General features: G+C 38.3%; 3 protein-coding genes across 3 annotated transcripts in view; 2 read left to right on the top strand and 1 right to left on the bottom strand.

Moving 5' to 3' along the window:
• Window positions 1-22497, bottom strand: part of LOC307162199 (uncharacterized protein) — a 390774-nt gene that overhangs the window by 174988 nt on the left and 193289 nt on the right. The gene's annotated exons all lie outside the window — the stretch shown is intronic.
• On the top strand, window positions 1083-17820 carry LOC307163250 (uncharacterized protein). Its single transcript, XM_079879261.1, has 3 exons — window positions 1083-1191; window positions 11675-11963; window positions 12704-17820. The coding sequence occupies exons 2-3, from the start codon at window positions 11930-11932 to the stop codon at window positions 13852-13854; spliced, it is 1185 nt and encodes a 394-aa protein (XP_079735387.1). The 5' UTR covers window positions 1083-1191; window positions 11675-11929; the 3' UTR covers window positions 13855-17820.
• The window catches only part of LOC307163209 (uncharacterized protein), a 325993-nt gene continuing 323504 nt past the window's right edge, over window positions 20009-22497 (top strand). Inside the window, exon 1 of the mRNA XM_079879202.1 lies at window positions 20009-20178. The gene's annotated coding sequence lies outside the window, so the exon portion shown is untranslated. The remainder of the gene's footprint in view (window positions 20179-22497) is intronic.

The raw sequence follows: 22497 nt of genomic DNA on the forward strand, positions 1-22497 counted from the left end.
ACTCTGACTCAGAGGTTAGGGCAGCTTGATTATGCAAAAATCATAATCACGATTATTCTGGTCAATATTGAAATCACGGTTGTTTAACGCGATTATTGGTGGGGTCCTCAAAACAGTTACAGAAGACAAGTAAACAGTCAGCAATACAATAAGAACAAATAAACTAATTACAAACAAAACCGAAAAAAATACAATAGAACAAAAATACAAATTAAATAAATAGTGCTTTAGGTTTTTCAGAAAGATGAACTCAGATAACATCAAAATCAAAACAAAAATGTGTCACTGAGCACAAAACCAAGTATCTGCAATGACCATCCCAGTCCCAGACCTGAACCCTATAGAAGAGCAGAGGGCTGAACTGAAGAGAAGAAGCGCCAACATGGATCCGGGAATCTGAAGGATCTGGAGAGATCCTGTATGGAGGAATGGTCTCTGATCTCTTGTCAGGTGTTCTTCAAACTCATCAGGCATTATAGGAGAAGACTCAGAGCTGTTCTCTCTGAAAATAGGAGGTTGCAAAATGTATTTAATAAAAGGGGGCAAATAATTGTTCCCAACATGTTTTGGAGAAAATTGAATTACCGTACTTCAGTGAAAGGTTAGATTTTTACTAGCTTTTTTTAATTTTTAAGATTTATTTTTTACAGCCATCTTTCATCATATTTACCAAGGGGGCAAATAATTCTGACCAGCACTGTGTGTATATAATGTGATAATCTGTATGTGTACATATCTCTTTTATAATTATAATTACACAATTACTTTGTTGAAAGAAAAGTTGTGGCAATGTACTGTCAGTTAAACTTCAAACTACTTTATTGGCATTAATGTTTCATAATATATAATACATAAAAAGAACTATCATAGAGGAATGATTAAAATAAGTCATATGTAAGGTGCCATTGATGTTTACAGTAATTTTGCAATATACAGTGAAGTAAAGTGCAGCAGAACGTGAAAATAAACTTTAAATAAAATACTATGTGCAGGACTGAATTTATTTAGATTATTTATCATTGTGTAAATGTGTATTCTAGTGAGGACTTTAATTTTGAAAAGCAGTCACTGACAACCTCTTTGTTCAGCAAGCAGGAAGTACTAGTAGTACTGCAATAGTTCAGCAAAATGTGGTAGCTGTGTGACATCTCTAAACATTACCTTTCTTTTCATCTTTTAGACACAATGTCTGTAAGTACACAGTGTTACATTTATTGTGTGATACATTTGAGAAGGTTATTTGATATTAAGATATATATTTTCTTAGTTTAATTATCCTTGCGTTATTGTCAATCTGTTATTTTCCAATTTCATATTTAGTGATTGTATATTTTGTACATTTATACAGTTGAATACATAAATAATATTGTACATAAGTACATAATTGTATAAGTTGTATGATCGTTTTCAGTTTCAGTTTTCAGGGGGAAATCTGCGTGCATATGGTGACGCAAAAGTGTGTGAAATTCAATGTAGTGTGCACTCCAGGCGGCAATGTGAAGCACTGATCGGTGCCTTCACTGTCTAGCAGACTTTTGCGTTTTTACCGTTTATATGGAAACGCGACGGTGGAGCGTTTTTAACCCTTGTGTTATGTTGCTGGTCAATTTGACCCGTTTAGATTTTATAGTTGCTGGAAATACTGGTTAAACTATGTTTTTTTTTTTTTTTTGATATTTTGTGATATTTTGTGACTTTTTTTGCATTTATCATCATGAACATGCATGCAAAGTTTCAACATGCTGGTGTTTTACTGTTCCTTTCGTGATGTTTGACCCGCATATTTTAATGCTCTAGTCTAAGGCAACTGTACGGACCCAAAATAATAATATTTCTTGGTTATACTTTGTTATTTTATTTTTTTACTACCTTATGAAGCAAAAAAAAAAAAAGGTTTTCCACACTTATTTCAATACAGAAAAATATTTTGTCAGCCACAGATGGTAAAAATGACCTATCATTTCTTTTTTCAAGCTACCTGAAATAATATTAAATCTTTTTTTTTTTTCGATATTTTGTGACTTTTTTGCATTTATCTTCATGAACATGCATGCAAAGTTTCAGCATGCTGATGTTTTTTTTTTTTTTTTTGACATATACAAACAAAATTACTATTACGTTTGTGATGTTCGCAGGTCAATTTGACCCCCATAGGCTATTCAAAAGCAACTGTACAGACACAACATAAAAACATTTATTTTATGTATGTCAGGGCATCAACTCCAGTTCTAAAGTGTAAGTGTATCTAAAAGTGCTCTAACCCAAACCAAACACACTTGAAAAAGCTAAATCATGGTGTTCAGAATTAATTGCAAATTACAAATGAAAATCTTTGACAGACGCAGATAGTAAAATAAGCTCTCATTTATATATTCAATATATCTGAAATATCTTGAGACTTCAAAAATTTGCTTAGATTAATTGATTAATTGTTCAGTTATGATGTTCTAAGCAAAAAAAAAAAAAGTATATTCAAATATATATAAATATAATGTATACTCAAAACAGTTTTAGAAAATGGTTAAAAAACATTTTCATTAAATCATATCTTCAGATATATATTTTTGGGAATATTTGACAAATGTTGATATTAAAAGTTTACAGTTTGTACCTGAATCTTTGTTGTTTTTCATAGTGTGATTTTTGAGGAATTGTATTGAATCCAATGCGGGTCAATTTGACCCGGACCATAAGGGGAGTGCACAGAATTCCAACATAACACAAGGGTTAAGATTTCCACTCTGGAGGGTGGTTTCACTTTTTTGCGTTTTTAAGCCCCAAAAAAACGCCGTCGCCGTCTAAACGAAAGGCATATCTGATAAAATATTTTTACGTTTTCACCCGCAAGCCTTCTCGTGTTCTCCTGATTAATTCGGTCCGAGAGTAGAGATAAAACCCCAAGGCACAAAGGTCAAATGCTTTTCTTACATTTCTTTACTACTTTCTAGCTATTTGCCCTTATTTAAATAAAGAAACAGAATAATATTAGAAATAAATAAAAATGTGTGAAATTGCATATATTGTTTAACGATAGACAGACAGATACATCATTAATTGTGGCAATTAGCATATGGATAAAAGACAAAAAGTATACAGCAAAAAAAAAAAAAAATTAGTAGGGGTGTAACGATTCATCAACTACATCGATGTATCGATTTATATTCTTAATGATCCAACTACATCGATCTGTGCTTCTCGCAAGTTATATCGATCTAGACATACATCGATCTAACATCGTTTTAAAAGGTAATGAATCGATTGTATCGATACTAGGAAATAACGCATTGGATTTAAGCACGTCAGACTTTATAAGGATGTTTTTTTCTTAGCACTTTTAATGATAAAGGCGTTAAAAGTTACTCGATTCAGTCTGCCTATCTGTGACGTGATCGCCATGCGTGACGCATCTTTCCCTCAGAAAAACGGACTTTCCTGTCCTCTCAACCGCTATACTGCAGTAGCGCGCACTCTTCCATTGCACACGCAAATGCAGCGGCGCACGCTGCAGGCTTATATCGTTCACTAGCCTATATATAAAGCACAAAATAAACTACAAGCATGTAACGTCGTTACGTTTTAAATTAGAAAAAAAAACGTGTTGTCCAGATTCAGTATTTGTGGTTAGATGATGTTGTCAGGCTATATGTCCGTGTCATTATTCTATCATTATTTTCATAACTTGTAACGAAATAAAGTCTCTCACCTCAGAAAAACGAAATCCCATGTCCTGTCATCGTTATACTGTGCTCGTAGCGTGCACTCTTTAATTGCACGCGCATAATTAATTGATACCTGATTCCCTTTCAATAATTTTTGGCTAAAAAGTCACTGAATCGATTTCAAGTCACTGAATCGTTTCGGATCGTATCGTTCTAAATGAACCAATATCGTCCTTGAATCGTATCGACAATTATAAATCGCGAAACGAATCGAATCGTTGTTAAAACGAATCGTTACACCCCTAATATTTAGGCATATTTAGAACAAAAATCATTTGATGACATATTCAAACATTGTATTCAGGGCTTGACATTGACACCCGCCAACCCGCCAAATGCGGGTGGATTTTGCTCATGGCGGCTCATGTTGCTTAATTTTTACACAAGTATATCTGTTACGCTAACATTATTTAACCTATGTTTTGAATTTGTTTAAAAAATATTTGTTAAACATTAAAATGGATAGTTTACCTGCATTGAATGTGTTTTTCTATGTATTTAAAATCACTTTTAAATTTTATTTGATATAGACACTAACATTTGACATCTGGTCTTTGACCCTATAAAAATAAACTTGTTTGAGATGCGCCTTGCCTCGCCTAAAATGTATGCGAGAGTAGGAGCGGCTGCAGTGAGAGGAGGAGTGAAAAAAGCGCAGGCAAGCCGGACAGATCTCTCTTCTCGCAGAGGATCTGACACCTGTGAGATCAAAGGCGGATATCACGGGATTCACGCTCGTGCACATATCGTGTTGCTAATAAACTGGATGTAATTCAAGCTCTGTTGCTTTTATATGAAAATAAATAAAATGAACAAGACACCCATAGTACTTATTTAATTCCATTCCAAATACATGTTTATCAATATTTTTTTCTTTAATACAGACATGTGTTTTTATTTATTCTATTTTTTTATAAAAATGTAATTGCATAACCCATAGAGATTGCACTAGTTTGGGAATATTCACACATAACATATGCACATAAAACATGAGATCAGAGTTTTAAAATCAAACATTTTAAAAGAGAACAATACATCACGGTTGTTTAAACCAATGTGTTTTGGTTCCCTCCCGTGGACCCACCACCTGCTGGAGGGGACCGTAAGGGGCCGGTGCTAAGTGGATCGGGCGGCAGTCGAAGGCGGGGGCCTAGACAACCCGATCCCTGGACGCGGAATCTAGTTCTAGGGACATGGAACATCACCTCTCTGGCGGGGAAGGAGCCTGAGATTGTGCGTGAGGTTCAGAGATTCCAACTAGAGATAGTTGGGATCACCTCTACGCACGGCTTGGGCTCTGGAACCACACTCCTCGAGAGAGGATGGACTCTTCACCACTCTGGAGTTGCCCAAGGGGAGAGGCGGCTGGTGTTGGTTTGCTTATAGCCCCCCAGCTCAGCCGCCATGTGATGGAGTTCACCCCGGTGAACGAGAGGGTCGTTTCCCTGCGCCTTCGGGTCGGGGATAGGTCTCTCACTGTCATTTGTGCCTACGGGCCAAACGGCAGTGCAGAGTACCCGGCCTTCTTGGAGTCTCTGGGAGGGGTGCTGGAAAGTGCTCCGACTGGGGACTCCGTCGCTCTACTGGGGGACTTCAACGCCCACGTGGGCAGCGACAGTGGCACCTGGAGGGGCGTGATTGGGAGGAACGGCCCCCCTGATCTGAACCCGAGTGGTGTTCTGTTATTGGACTTCTGTGCTAGTTACAGCTTGTCCATAACGGACACCATGTTCAAGCATAAGGGTGTCCATCAGTGCACAGGGCACCAGGACACCTTAGGCCGGAGGTCGATGATCGACTTTGTGGTCGTTTCATCCGATCTCCGGCCGTATGTCTTGGACACTGGTATTCATCCCTCCTGGGATGGTGCTGCTCTTCTCTCTAGTAATATGGCTCATAATCTTAGAGCTCAAACATGACAAATTGGGCACCAGGTCAGGAAGCAGACAGACTGGCTAAACCAACCGTCTGCTAGCGGCCTCGCGTCACCCAGGTCAGATAAATCCCATCACATAGAGCCTCTTTCACCTAGCTATCATCATATAGAGACTGTGTCTGTTCCCCTAATTTGGAAATCCAAAAAATGTTTAAACCTATCTAAGGTTAACAATTTAATTGATGTTCAACAAATAAATAACAGCTATAATACAGATGAGCAAATGCTACTCATTGTTAATGATATGATTTCAGATAATAACCTAGATGTGCTGTGTTTGACAGAAACCTGGCTAAAACCAAACGATTACATTACTTTAAATGAGTCCACCCTGCAAGATTACTGTTATAAACATGAGCCTCGTCTGAAACGCAAAGGGGGTGGTGTTGCTGTAATTTATAGTAATATTTTCAAAACCACGAAGAAATCAAGTTTCGAATATAATTCTTTTGAAGTGTTAGTGCTTAATGTAAAAATATATAGTATAAATCATAAATCACGTTTGAGATTTGTGCTGGCTACTGTATACAGGCCACCAGGGCACCATACAGACTTTATCAAAGAATTTGCGGACTTTCTATCAGAGTTAGTATTGGCTGCAGATAAAGTACTAATTGTTGGGGATTTTAATATACACATCGATAATGAAAAAGATGCATTGGGTTTGGCATTTAAAGACATTGTAAACTCAATTGGAGTTAGACAACACGTGTCAGGACCTACTCATTGTCGTAATCATACTCTAGATCTAATATTATCATACGGAATAGATGTGGATGCCGTTGAAATTCTGCAGCAGAGCGATGACATCTCAGATCATTATCTAGTCTCGTGTAAATTACATTTAGCCAAGGCTGCAAAGCCGACTCCGTGTTACAAATATGTTAGACCTATCACTTCTGCCACTAAAGATCGCTTTATTAATAATCTTCCTGATCAGTTTCATCATTTTAGCATCCCGGATAGCTTAGAAAAACTTGATATTGCAACAGAAACTTTTAACTCTCTCTTTTCCAGCACTTTAGACACAGTTGCTCCTTTGCGCTTAAAGAAGATTAAAGAAAATAATCCAACGCCGTGGTACAACGAGCACACTCAGGCCCTTAAGAGAGCAGCCAGAAAAATGGAACGAAACTGGAAGAAAACAAAACTAGAGGTATTTCGCATTTCACATTTCATGGAAAGAGAGCTCGATTGCATACAGAGAGGCTTTAAAAGCTGCTAGATCTGCTTATTTTTCAACCCTATTAGAAGAAAATAAACATAATCCTAGGTATTTATTTGAAACAGTGGCTAAACTAACGAAAAAGAAAGCTTCAAACACAGAAGTTTCCAGCACAGCAGTAACGACTTTATGAACTTCTTCACTTATAAGATTGATAATATCAGGGAGAAAATTATAACTATGCAACCGTCTACTACAGTATCGCATCAGGCAGTGCATTGTAGTCTCCCTGAGGAAAAATTTGATTCATTCGTTGCTATAGGAGAGGAAGAATTTACTAAACTCGTTAAATCATCTAAATCGACAACATGTATGTTAGACCCTATACCGACTAAGCTACTGAAAGAGATGCTTCCAGAGGTCATAGATCCTCTTCTTAATATCATTAATTCGTCTTTGTCTCTAGGATACGTACCAAAAAACTTTAAGCTGGCTATGATTAAACCGCTTGTTAAAAAACTGCAACTTGATCTTTCAGAATTAGTCAATTACAGGCCGATCTCGAATCTACCTTTTCTGTCAAAGATACTAGAAAAGGCAGTATCTTCACAACTGTGTTCCTTTCTAGAAAGAAATGATATCTGCGAGGATTTTCAGTCCGGATTCAGACCATACCATAGTACTGAGACTGCACTCGTTAGAGTCACAAATGATTTGCTTTTATCATCCGATCGTGATTGTATCTCGCTATTAGTGTTACTCGATCTTAGTGCTGCGTTTGACACCATCGACCACAACATTCTTTTAAATAGACTAGAAAACTATGTTGGCATTAGTGGAATTGCACTAGCATGGTTTAAATCATACTTATCTGACCGTTATCAGTTTGTAGCAGTAAATGAAGAGATGTCTTATCGATCACAAGTTCAGTATGGCGTACCACAAGGCTCAGTACTAGGACCGCTGCTGTTCACTCTGTACATGCTACCATTAGGAGATATCATTAGGAAACATGGAATTAGCTTCCACTGTTATGCTGACGATACTCAGCTCTATATTTCTTCAAAACCTAACGAAACTTACCAATTCACTAAATTAACAGAATGCATAGCTGATATAAAAAATTGGATGACTCGTAATTTCCTACTTCTAAATTCTGAAAAAACAGAGATTCTAATTATTGGACAAAACACGTCCTCACGTAATAACCTAGAATACTGTCTAACACTTGATGGCTGCTCTGTTAAGTCTTCGTCGTCGGTTAGGAACCTGGGTGTGCTCTTTGATACCAATCTTTCATTTGAAAGTCACGTGTCTAGTATCTGTAAAACTGCATTTTTCCATCTTAAAAATATATCTAAATTACGTCATATGCTCTCATTGCCAAATGCGGAACAATTAGTTCATGCTTTCATGACATCAAGGCTAGATTATTGTAATGCTCTACTGGGTGGTTGCCCTGCACGCTTAATAAACAAACTACAGCTAGTTCAAAACGCAGTAGCCCGAGTTCTTACTAGAACCAGGAAGTATGACCATATTAGCCCAGTTCTGTCAAAACTGCACTGGCTCCCTATTAAACATCGCATCAATTTTAAAATATTGCTGATTACTTACAAAGCACTAAATGGTTTAGCTCCGCAGTACTTGAGCGAGCTCTTAACGCATTATACTCCTTCACGTCTATTGCGATCTCAAAATTCCAGCCAGTTGATAATACCTAGAATATCAAAATCGACTGCTGGCGGTAGATCCTTCTTCTATTTAGCACCAAAACTTTGGAACAGTCTTCCTAACGTTGTCCGGGAAGCAGACACACTCTGTCAGTTCAAATCTAGATTAAAAACACATCTCTTTGACATAGCTTTCACATAATACATTATAGACTTCTATAATTCAATATTAGGCTGCATAGATTAGGTCAGCTGTAACCGGGAACACTTCCCATAAATCCTGATGTACTTGTTACATCATGAGAAGAATGGCATCTACGCTAATTTTAGTGTCTGTGTTTATCCCGAGGTTTTCCCGCAGCCTGCCGGATCCAGGCCGTTTCCAGATCTGACGAAGGCCCTTCGCCTGGACCCGATGACAACGCAGTGCTGAAGTGCCAACTAGTCTCTCCCTATGGAGGATCCCTCTCCCACTCTACAGATAAAGCGTCGTCGGGAAAACTCAATTTGCGTATCTACCCCGAATTGATAAAATAAAATAAAATTCTGAATTAAAACTATAAGGAAACACCAGTAATTTGTTTAGGCTTGGTTTGTAGGGAATTCCAAACCTGCACACATATATTCAAACACACATAACTATTGAACCCGTTCTTAATGCGCATCTGAACGCCATCAGCGTTTCTCACAGGATCGCGTTTAAAGTTTGTGTAGAGAGAATGGTGTCGTCTTGGCGGCCCCTAATTTAATAACAAATGATCGTTGCAACGGAAGCGAATCAATCAAAACCAACTTTAGCTGGAAAATAACTTTATTAAAGAACCGCTATAAAGCCAAAACAATCTTACGTTAAATTATACATTTATCTCTGTAAAGCTGCTTTGAGACAATCTACATTGTTAAAAGCGCTATATAAATGAAGATGACTTGACTTGACTTGACACTCGGGTGAAGAGAGGGGTGGAGCTGTCAGCTGATCACCACCTGGTGGTGAGTTGGATCCGATGGCAGGGGAGGAAGCTGGACAGACTCGGCAGACCCAAACCTACTGTGAGGGTCTGTTGGGAACGTTTGGCCGAATCTCCTGTCAGAGAGATCTTCAACTCCCACCTCCGGCAGAGCTTCGACCAGATCCCGAGGGAGTCTGGAGATATTGAGTCCGAGTGGACCATGTTCTCCACCTCCATTGTCAACGCGGCCACTCGGAGCTGTGGCCGTAAGGTCTCCGGTGCCTGTCGAGGCGGCAATCCCCGAACCCGGTGGTGGACACTGGAAGTAAGGGATGCCGTCAAGCTGAAGAAGGAGTCCTATCGGGCCTGGCTGGCTTGTGGGACTCCTGAGGCAGCTGATGGGTACCGACGGGCCAAGTGGAATGCAGCCCGGGTGGTTGTGGAGGCAAAAACTCGGGCCTGGGAGGAGTTCGGTGAGGCCATGGAGAAGGACTATCGGTCGGCCTCGAAGAGATTCTGGCAAACCGTCTGGCGCCTCAGGAGGGGGAAGCAGTGCCCTACCAACGCTGTTTACAGTGGAGGTGGGCAGCTGTTGACCTCGACTGGGGATATTACCGGACTGTGGAAGGAATACTTCGAGGATCTCCTCAATCCCGCCGTCACGTCTTCCATTGAGGAAGCAGAGGCTGAGGGCTCGGAGGCGGACTCGTCCATCACCCAAGCTGAAGTCCACCCTGAGTACCTCAAGTCTCTGGATGTTGTGGGGCTGTCTTGGCTGACACGCCTGCAGCATCGTGTGGCGGTCGGGGACAGTGCCTTTGGACTGGCAGACCTCTTTTCAAGAAGGGGGACCAGAGGGTGTGCTCCAACTATAGGGGGATCACACTTCTCAGCCTCCCTGGGAAAGTCTATGCCAGGGTACTGGAGAGGAGAATCCGGCCGATAGTAGAACCTCGGATTCAGTAGGAACAGTGTGGTTTTCATCCCGGTCGTGGAACACTGGACCAGCTCTATACCCTCTACAGGGTGCTGGAGGGCTCATGGGAGTTTGCCCAACCAATCCACATGTGCTTTGTGGATTTGGAGAAGGCATTCGACTGTTTCCCTCGCGGCATCTTGTGGAGGGTGCTCTGGGAGTATGGGGTTCGGGGCCCTTTGCTAAGGGCTATCCGGTCCCTGTACGACCGGAGCAGGAGCTTGGTTCGCATTGCCGGCAGTAAGTCAGACTTGATCCCGGTGCATGTTGGACGCCGGCAGGGCTGCCCTTTGTCGCCGGTTCTGTTCATAATTTTTATGGACAGAATTTCTAGGCGCAGCCAGGGGCCGGAGGGGGTCAGGTTTGGGGACCACACGATTTCATCTCTGCTCTTTGCGGATGATGTTGTCGTGCTGGCCTCATCAAACCAGGACCTCCAGCATGCACTGGGACGGTTTGAAGCCGAGTGTGAAGCGGCTGTGATGAGAATCAGCACCTCCAAATCCGAGGCCATGGTTCTCAGTCGGAAAAGGATGGTTTACCCGCTTCAAGGTTGGTGGAGAGCTCCTGCCTCAAGTGGTGGAGTACAAGTATCTTGGGGTCTTGTTCACGAGTGAGGGAAGGATGGAACGGGAGATTGACAGGCGGATCGGTGCAGCTTCTGCAGTAATGCGGTCCCTGTACCGGTCTGTAGTGGTGAAGAAGGAGCTGAGCCGCAAGGCGAAGCTCTCGATTTACCGGTCAATCTACGTTCCTACTCTCACCTATGGTCATGTGCTGTGGGAAAGCGGCCGAAATGAGCTTACTCCGCAGGGTGGCTGGGCGATCCCTTAGAGATATGGTGAGAAGCTCGGTCACTCGGGAGGAGCTCAGAGTAGAGCCGCTGCTCCTCCACATCGAGAGGGGTCAGTTGAGGTGGCTCGGGCATCTTTTCCGGATGCCTCCTGGACGCCTTCCCGGGAAGGTGTTCCGGTCATGTCCCACCGGGAGGAGACCCTGGGGAAGACCTAGGACACGCTGGGGAGACTATGTCTCCCGGCTGGCCTGGGAACGCTTCGGTGTCCCCCAGGAAGAGCTGGAGGAAGTGTCTAGGGAGAGGGAAGTCTGGGCATACGTCAGCATGACATCAGAGCAAGGCGGAACGCACTCTGACACATTTCTAACCGGCATGCATCTCGCGCTGATCACCGGTGATCGGTTCTGCGCAGATTTTGCTCATCTCAAACAAGCCTATTTTTGTTTTGTTTTTTTGCAGATCATCTCCTCCTACCAATCTGCAGTTCAGTCAATGAAGCTCCGCCCACAGCAGTCACATGGACAATGAAGCTCCGCCCACAAAAATTCCATCATCAGTGAAGCTCTTCCCACAACAATTCCCCAATAAATGCTTTAAATTCCCATCAGCTACAAGTGAAGACGAGCATCAGAGCATCAGGAAGAGCTGAAATCTGCAAAGACTGAGTTTATTAAAGAGGACAGTGAGAACATGAGTGATCCAGAACCCTGCTGAATGAAACACACTGAAGATCCTGAAGAACAAAGAGGTTGGTGTTTATTCTTCATTCATTCATGATGCTGAAGAACATTCATGTTAGAAACATTCAAGCACTTCATCACTTTTAGATAAACAGTTCAAGTATTGAATAGGAACTGAATTTTCAACAAATGGTCAGTAGAGGGAGGTTTGAGAAACTTTCATATTGATTGTCAACATGAGGTCAAACTAAGTATAATTTTAGCTCTGGTTCACTTTTTTTTTTTTGCAACTATGTTGGAATATACCAAATGTTTTATGAATTATGAATTTCAAAAACCAAATGTATTACCCAAATGTTGGATATTTTTCAGTATAGTTTCAACATTTTAGCAATAAACTTTTTAGCAATCTTTTTTTTGTTGTTGCAATAAACAGTAAACTTTATCAAGCAAATTAACTTTCCAGAATGGCTGACAGGGTTGTGAGCATAACTTAAGCAAAATATGATTCATAGTTACTGATAAAGTTCTATGTCCCATAAATCATAGACGTTATTCTAATTATATTTCCTTAAAAAATTACTTTGATAGAGAGCAGAGTGGGAAATGAGTTTGCCAAACTCGAACTGGAACACAGGGAAACTTGTATTTTTTTATTTATTTAACTTATTTAATTAATAATAAAAAATAAATAAAAAACAGCAAAATGGTAATATTTTATAGCAGTTGTCTACTTTAATGTTCTTTCACTTAATTTCTTTTCTCTTGTATTATTTTGATGAATAATAATATTCTTGTTTCACTTCAGACCTGATGGAAGTGAAGGAGGAGAGTGAAGAACTGAGTGAAGTGAAGGAGAAGAGTGAAGAACTGAGTGAAGTGGAGGAGGAACATCATGTCAAACCTGGAGAAAAACCTTTGAGTTGCTCAAAGACTAAAAAGACATTTTTAAAGAAAAGAAAAGACAAGAAATCTTTCACCTGCACTCAGTGTGGAAAGAGTTTCACAGTCAAACAAAGACTTGATGTTCACATGAGAGTTCACACTGGAGAGAGGCCGTTCACATGTGATCAGTGTGAAAAGAGTTTCACAAGCAAACAACACATTGAGATTCACATGAGAGTTCACACTGGAGAAAAGCCTTGCACATGCGATCAGTGTGGGAAGAGTTTCACACAATCATCATACCTTAAGATTCACATGAGAATCCACACTAGAGAAAAGCCGTTCACATGTGATCAATGCGGGATGGACTTCACACAAAAACAACATCTTAAGTTTCACATGAGGATCCACACGGGAGAAAAGCCTTGCGTATGCTTTCAGTGCGGGAAGAGTTTCACACAATCATCATCCCTTAATGTTCACATGAGGATCCACACCGGAGAGAAGCCGTTCACATGTAATCAGTGTGGCAAAACATTTCTCTGTGCATCAAACCTGAAGACACACCTGACAGTTCATACGAAGGAGAAGCCGCATTCATGTTCTGTGTGTGGAAAGAGTTTTTCATCGCTGCCATATTTAAAAGTACATCAGAAAATGCACACTGGTGTGAGAGAGTACATGTGCTTTGAGTGTGAGTCGACTTTTATTACAGCGGGCAGTTTAAAACAGCACCAGATTATTCACACTGGAGAAAAACCTTACAAGTGTTCACACTGTGACAAGAGATTCAGTCAGTCAAGAAGTCTGAAAAGACATGAGAGGACCCACAGCAGAGAGAAGCCGCACACGTGTGATCAGTGTGGAGAGATTTTCTCTTTTAAAAGTCACCTGAAGCGACACATGAAGATCCATGCAGTGGAGAAACCGGATCACCATGATCCATGTGGAGAGAGGTTCCTTCAGTTATCTTCAGTTACTCACTCAAATGGAAAACAACGTGACGTGAACAAGAAAGGAAAAACAGAAGCCAAAAAATCTGTCACCTCTTCAGGTCTCCTGCCCTCAGTGTAAAAAACGCACATGAGAGTTCACACTGGGAACTAGTGGCTCAGGCTTTTGCTCTGAAATCACTTCTGCTTCTCTTTATGTAGAAAGACCATTTAACTGTGATCAGTGCAGTAAACAGTTTCATTGGGCGTCAGTCCTGAAGAAACACCTGAAGATTCATACAAAGGAGAAGATTCATTCGTAATATTACAGCAGAAAAGACACGGCAGTGTGTGTTTCAGTGCTGAAGTCCTTTACTACAGAAGATGAACTGAAAGAGTTTAAAAGTTTTAAATAGCCTACATTACTTACAGTTTGCGTCGTCGTTGTTGAGCCCAGAATAGTCCACACGGCCTTATCTTGTACAAAAGTTTTCTGGCAAAGCCAGCATCATACTGCGATTGTTCTCAACTGTCACTCATCCTTGAAATGTGGAGAACACACGCTTGAATTAACACTGCCGTGACTGGGACGTCCGCAAAAAATAAACTGCATCCATCTTCCCCTGACGTCTGGATCTTTCAGCAGCATATATTATTCAAACATGTTGTTTGTCCACAGCCAGGAACAACAGCACATCTGCGTGATATCGCAATCCTCTTGTAAACAGACCCACTCGCTGCACGTCGACTGAACAACACATGTGAAGCGCGTGACAGTTGCGATGATGAAATGAGGCTGCGCTTGAAGCGTAGTTGTCTACGCTGGATGCGATCATATGCAAACGACTGATACGTCACTTCGTACCGTGACGTCACTTCATACCATGGATCCAGAAAAGGCTGTATTTAGAGCTTGATTAAATAAATGATTTGTTTATAATGGGGAGGACGTCTTAAGCTATGAAACTTGCAGGACGTTTTAATGGTACAAAGACCTCTTATATACCAAAAGATCAAGGCAAATTTGGTTTCTCATGTCATGACCCCTTTAAAATCACAAATGATTTACTCTTAGCTTCTGACCAAGGCTGTATCTCAATATTATTTTTACTTGATCTTAGTGCTGCGTTCGATACTATAGATCATACAATACTCTTAGATTGACTGCAAAATTATACTGGTGTTCAAGGACAAGCATTAAGCTGGATCAGATCATACCTATCTGACCGATACCATTTTGTCTATTTAAATGGAGAAAAATCGATCATAACTCCAGTAAACTATGGAGTGCCGCAGGGATCTGTGTTAGGCCCTCTATTATTCTCAATATATATGCTGCCACTTGGAAATATTATAAGGAAACATGGAATTAGTTTCCATTGTTATGCTGATGACACTCAAATCTATATTTCATCTTGGCCGGATGAAAACGCTAAATTATCTAAATTGACAGAGTGTGTTAAAGATATAAAAGATTGGATAAAATTTTCTTTTATTAAATCCAGACAAGACAGAGGTACTACTTATCGGTTAAAAAAAAAACTCCCACAAAACCTCTCACAATACAACTTTAACATAGTAGGATGTCCTGTTACTTTATCCTCTACAGTAAAAGACCTGGGTGTTATACTAGACTGTAACCTGTCTTTTGAAAATCATATTTCGTATGTTACAAAAACTGCCTTTTTCCACCTTAGAAACATTGCTAAGCTACGTAATATGCTATCAGTTTCTGATGCAGAAAAGTTAGTTCATGCGTTCATGACCTCGAGACTAGATTACTGTAATGCTTTATTAGCTGGTTGTCCTGCATCCTCAATAAACAAGCTACAGTTAGTCCAAAATGCCGCCGCTAGAGTTCTTACTAGATCAAGAAAATTTGATCATATAACACACACATTCTATCATCACTACATTGGTTACCTATAAAGTTCCGTATTAATTACAAGGTATTGCTACTGACTTATAAAGCCCTAAACGGCTTAGCTCCAGTTTATTTAACGGATCTTCTATCGCCCTATAATCCATCGCGCTCTTTAAGATCACTAAATTCGAGGCTTTTGGTCATACCTAGGATATCCAGATCCACCAAAGGAGGGAGAGCATTTTCACATTTAGCTCCAAAACTCTGGAATAGCCTTCCTGATACTGTTCGTTGCTCAGACTCGCTCTCCCAGTTTAAAACTAGATTAAAGACGCATCTCTTCAGCCAGGCATTCATATAATACTTTTTATCTTACAGTTAAATCCGGTCTCTAGTTCATAAACGCCAGAGGAGAACTGGCCCCCGACTGAGCCTGGGTTCTCCCAAGGTTTTTTTCTCCATTAGGTCACTTGATGGAGTTTTTCGGTTCCTTGCCACTGTTGCCTTTGGCTTGCTCAGTTGGGGATACTTAATTTAATTTAATTAATCAATCAACAATTGATCAGCATTACCAAACGTGGACGTTTTACACTAGAAACAAACTTTGATGTACTATTTTAATTTAATACTGTGAAGCTGCTTTGATACAATCTGTATTGTGAAAAGCGCTATATAAATAAAGTTGACTTGACTTGACTTGACTATATGACAAACGCGACAGCGACTACAAAAACAGGTATTTCTGTTTTACATTAAGCGGCATCTAATGTCAGGGAATGAATTTGCATGTTCACTCGACTCATCGTCAAAATCGCTTGGGTGTGAACACAAAAAACGCGTTGAAAAACGCTGGTGAATAACGCGCGCCGATATTCGTCCCAGTGTGTACGGCCCTTAAGGGTATCTGTTGGTTACAAATATGTAAATTTTTCAATAGCCTACATTATTTGTGCTATTTTCTGTATTTTCAGAATACTATATTTTAATTAGCGGTGGGAATCTTTAGGCACCTCACGAATCCGATCCGATTCTGAGAGTCACGATCCGATTACTTTTTTTCTTATTAATTAGTTTACCAGCTTTTTATTTATTTAATCACATGTGTAATTATTAGTACTTTTTAAAATAATTACAATTGAAATTTTAATTGAAATTAATTAATTTAGCTTGAAAGCATTAAAGCAAGTAGTAAATAATAAAGAGGAACAAATAAACATATTACGTACTTTTAGTATGCAAGATTATCTAAACGTTTTCCAGTCAAGATCTGTGAGTGATTTTTCTCTTTCTCAGCTTTACTGTTGTTTGATTGTTACTATGACATCATGGACAGCAGGAGATATTCACTAATGCACTAATGCAATATAAGATGTGGTTTGTCTGTTTTATCCCTTAAAGGTATAGCGGAGGATTTTTTCACTTCCGGGTGGAATGCCTATACTATTGGTCCTCCTAATTGAATTAATCAAACTTTTCAAAAAGTGGAGAGGGCGGGTCTTATCTAAAATTCGGAAAGATCCTCAGCTATACCTTTAAGACATAACTGACTGTCTTTCACTAATTTCGCGTCAGAAATCATTTTGAGATTTAGTCGGACACTCTCTGGTTCCCGTAGTAACCGCTCACGTGGTGTTTGCATACTTTATCACAGCTGAAGTGAAATAAATGCAATATTTGCCAAATAATACACGGATGTTTCAGAGACATTTTCATTCAATACTTTATGTACTGCTTCATACAGCGTCTGTTTGAACAAGAATAAAGTTCAACATAAGCTACTCTCAATGAAGTGGAGTCTACGTTTTTTAAGCAGTTTTAATTTGATAACATCTTGTGAAAAGGGGCATAATAGGTCCCCTTTAATAATTAAAGTTTTTTTGTAAAATAAACGAAATATCAGTCTAAAAGTTGGTGTCAGAATTATGACAATGTTGTATTTTTTTATGTTAAAATTACGTAAGATAATTGTGTCGTTGATCAACTATATTTAATAGTTCTCACTATAGAAACATGGTATTTGTGCCTATAATGCTTTGAAAAATAATAATTGGAATATCAATGTAGGCCTACCTCATTTGTCATGAAAATTTTCAGGGATGTATAATTGATTTATAAAAATGCATAAAAGTGGTTGTAATATTTTATAGCAGTTGCTTTCTGCTATTACATCAGATCTCACCTTTATGTCCGTTCCAGGGTTTCATTTTCTTAGGAGTGCCGTCAAGTTTACTCTCTAGTCGGTAGTCGGTTAAAAAAAAAAAAAAAGTGATCTCTAAATTAGGCTATTATAGGCAGTGGACTAAACGCTACTACAGTTAGCCATCTCATTCCAAGATCTTTTTGTGTGAAGTGAACAAATCCCTCACACTCAATTTTTCATAACTGTCACAAAGAACCAGCAAAAGTAATGATTATGAATATGTAAAATATTGCAATGAGACATTTTAGTTGTCTATTAATAAACAAGTGTTTTCTGTGTCGGCTGCAAAGATGAAGTCTGACTCGCGATCTTCGCAGTAGTGAACGCGCCGGAGAGAGATACACATATCATACGGATTACATCGTTTTATTTTGTTTTGAAGGGTTCTGTTTAAAAGTAAAGATTTCTGTAGATAATATATATATATATATATATATATATATATATATATATATATTATTATTTATTTTTTTTAGGTGTGTGAGGCGAGTAGGCTACCTTATACGTTAAATTTCGGTTCATGGATGATAGCTTAACGTTAGCTCCAGTTCAGGCGCTGGCGCCTCCATGTCGTGATTAGGCCTATTTATTGTCTGCTATATTTAATTTTTATTTATTAAATCGAGAAAATTTGATAATGAAACACTGATTAAAATTAAGATACAATTAATACAAAACGAAATTCGTTTTAAAGAAAGGCTTTGTCTGTCATTCTGACAATGTCCAAGGAGGTACCACTGGATATATACGAAGAGTTCAGATGCAAAAGCCTCTAAGTGCCATCTGAAATTTTCTTCTAGAATGATCATTTTTATCAAGCTCGTATATTTAAGTTCAGCAATTTCACTTAAATGGCAATGAAAATAACCTATTAAAGGAAATTCACTGAAAAAAAAAAAAAAAAAACATTTTGAAGGCAAAAGTTCAAGAGCTGAAGAAGAGGACATAACACTTTTAAAAGAGACATGAATCTGATATTATTTTAACTCGTTATTCATTGTTTTTCATCTGAACATCTAGTTTCTCTTCCACTTCTACTCTTCAATGCAAACTCAAGATATACTTTCATGTATCTTTGAAACTGGACGCTTTTCTTCTCTTCTTCTCTTGAGATGCTTTGGCTCTTATAAGTCTGTAAAGAGAGAGATCTGTCTCATTCTCCTTCAGTTTTACTTAATGTTTGTAATTGCATCATGCAATGATTGATTAAACATTATAATTTTTATCAACACCTCATTTTTACCTCTATTTTCTGTTGATTCTGCTTGAATCAGGAATAATTTGAGATCTGAAAGTTATGAAGTAGCCTGATATGATTGCTTTTTGAGCTTTCCATGTTTTAATTTTCTCAAAATAGCTTTTAAATGCATAATAAATTATATTTATATTTATGACTGACACTGAATGAGATTGCTGTCTGTCTACATTATTAACAGTTTCACCCTTGATATCCAGTATCATATATACATTTCTAAGAGTTTGTTCTAGTCAGTTTGATGTTTCATTCACACCATGAGACTTCATGAAGTCAGAACAATCACTATGAACTTAAAGGTAAAAAAAAGGTTGGGAACCACTGATCCATGTGATAAATTGATAATTTGTGATAAATAACGGTTTTGTCTTTCACTAGAGCAGTTTTACAGGCTTTTATCATCTATCCGGAGACAAATTCAGTGGTCCAGGAGCCGAAGGCAAATTGAACTTTTTGCCCGGTTCAAGTAGTTCAGTGAAGTTGGCAATTCACATATTCGAACTTCCCGGATCAATAACTCATAAAACACAAATTTCAGTTATTTACAATCACAGTAACATAGACAATGAGCTACAACCTAAATTTCCTAAAAATGAGCTTTATAATATAAATTGATCTCTATGACCAGGCAGTTGAGAGAGTCTCTGCAAAGTGCAATATAACCCAAAAAACGTTAAATAGTCATTAATTTCAATAAAAATCTCAGGCTTCTTCAGTTGGTGCTGTTGTGGTTTCAATCTTTTTGGGAAATCATTTCTCAGAGATCTTTGATTCCAGAAATATTAGATTTTATTTCACAAACAAAGCCGAACAGGTCCTGCAGAACTCCAGCTCAGTGTCAGCTTCTCACGTATATACCTACAACCCTTCCAAAAATGGTAATACATTCTATAGATATTTTGAGAAATATTTTGTACCATGTGACATTACTGAAATAGAATTCTCTGTTGCATCAACATTCTGGCCGTTCAGGCTTCCAAAGTAAAACCCAAAGACAAACACAGAAAGGAAATAATAGTGTACAAATATATAGCTAAATTACTTATTTTCCCAATAATAAAATCTTCAACAGTGCGCGCCCGTGATGCTTTGGAGGCCGATCGCGCCGTCTCTTCCCTCATTGAGTTTCAGCGTCAAGTCTTCTGAGGTGAGGAGAGCAGTTCACAGTATTTCTCATATTTACACAACCATCACACACACTTTATACAGTTTGATTAAGCGACAGGCTCATTTCTGTATTGTTTTCATCGATCACAGCGATACTTGTGCGTCTTTTCTGGCGTCTTCCTTCTGAAATAAACATTTAGTGCAGCAGCAGCGAGCATGAGGAGAATATGTTGAGTTCATTCAGACCTGAGCGATTTTGTGTTCGTTTGTGTGATTGTCTCGATGTTTGTGTGAGAAATGTTACTGAATGTCAAGTCAAGAGTTACAGTTTGAGATATGAGAGGGGAATTGATAGGAATCGATCCCAAGTGTTGCTGTTGCCATTTTCATGTTTACCTTTATTTCTTTGTCGACATTTATCTTTGGCAGATTACATTTACTGTAATCTAGTAAATATACATCCATGGGAATATAGATACATTTTAATGAAGTTTGACACCAGAAACGTTACATTTTCTTTTATTTTTAAGAGTATTATGATCATTGTCAGTTTCTGTACATACAAATCTGTAACATGTCAATGACTGAATTACTTTATTGCAATTAATAGTTATTATAAAGTCAAACTAATTTTAAATTTACATATTATAGTTTTGTAGTTATTTGCCTGTAGAGGTTCACAAAGATAGGTTATTTAATTATTTTGTTCTATTATTGATGATTTATCCATCTTAACACAGTATTGTTTTTCACTAGTAGTATAGAGCAGTTTAACAGGCTTTTATCATGTATCCTGACTCAAATAATGTGTTTCTAACAGCAAACACTCAGAATAAAGTGAGATGATCTGCTGATGATCCTGAATGGCTTGTTGAATGAGTGTTGATAGTCTGAGGCTCATCAATATTAACAGATCTGCTGAAAACACTCTTTATTTCATGACAATAGTTCCTGTTTTCACCTCATTTATTATGCTGATGTCTTCAGATCTCCTGTAAATTGACACTTAAAGATCATTTCATTGGTGTCAACAGACTGAGGGTAATTGATGATTATACATTTATTTCTGAGTTTAACAGTTTTTCTTATCATTATTTTTTATTTGGATGAATTTACATTAAAATATTAATGTTTTTCTTTATTTCTGCATATTGTAGAATATTTTTATTGATTATTAACTGGATTAAGTGAAATCTATGAGAATATTATCAAAGACATTATACTATTATATCTGGCTCAGGGCAGAAGCATAAGAAAAACAAATGTATTGATTACCTTTGAGTGTATATATATGTTTGATACTGGACTCTGGAGTTGCTTTTGCAAAAGCACTCGACTTAGATTAAATAATTTCTTGGATAGTAACGTTTTTTGGGGGGGGGGCATTTTTAATGAAGTGACAGACTCCACAACAAGATGCCTATATTTGAATGAAGAAGGAGCATCATTTTTGGGTTATGAATTGAATGAGTATCAGTTACTTTATGATAGACAGAAATACTTTTTTACAGATGTGTATTTAGTTTAAAAACACTCACTAACTGATATATTTTTTGTATAATATTATTTTAATTTTAATATAATTTAATTTTTATATTTTGGAAGATAAGCTCCTCCCACATCAGTCACATCATCAATGAAGCTCCTCCCACAGCAATTCTCCAATAAATGCTGTAAATTCCCATCAGCTACAAGTGAAGACGAGCATCAGAGCATCAGGAAGAGCTGAAATCTGCAAAGACTGAGTTTATTAAAGAGGACAGTGAGAACATGAGTGATCCAGAACCCTGCAGAATGAAACACACTGAAGATCCTGAAGAACAAAGAGGTTGGTGTTTATTCTTCATTCATTCATGATGCTGAAGAACATTCATGTTAGAAACATTCAAGCACTTCATCACATTTAGATATGCAGTTAAACTATGAAATGGTACAGATTTTCAACAAATGGTCAGTAGAGGGAGGTTGGATAAATTTGTATATTGATTGTCAACATCAGGTCAAATTATCTCCCTTATTTACACTTATTTTATATCTGGTTCGCTTTTTTTGCTACTATTTTAGCAAAATGTCGTACACCTTCTAATATAGTTTACAACATTGTGTTTAAATACAGTGTATATATTTTAGATTATTATTTTTTAAGCAGAAAACTATCAAGTAAATGAACTTTCCAGAATGGCTGACAGAATTGTAATTAAATTACTTTGTGCACCGATAAGACAGAGCATGCAGAAAACCTCCTTCTACACCATTGGATTCAGACGTTGGGACAATTGTTTTACCTTGTTAAAAAATCCTAACAAATACTGAGAAATAATTTTATTTGAACACCATAGGCACTATTGTATAAATGTTA

Source organism: Squalius cephalus, assembly GCF_949319135.1.
Source record: "Squalius cephalus genome assembly, chromosome: 1".
In the NCBI taxonomy this organism is placed as follows: Eukaryota; Metazoa; Chordata; class Actinopteri; order Cypriniformes; family Leuciscidae; genus Squalius; species Squalius cephalus.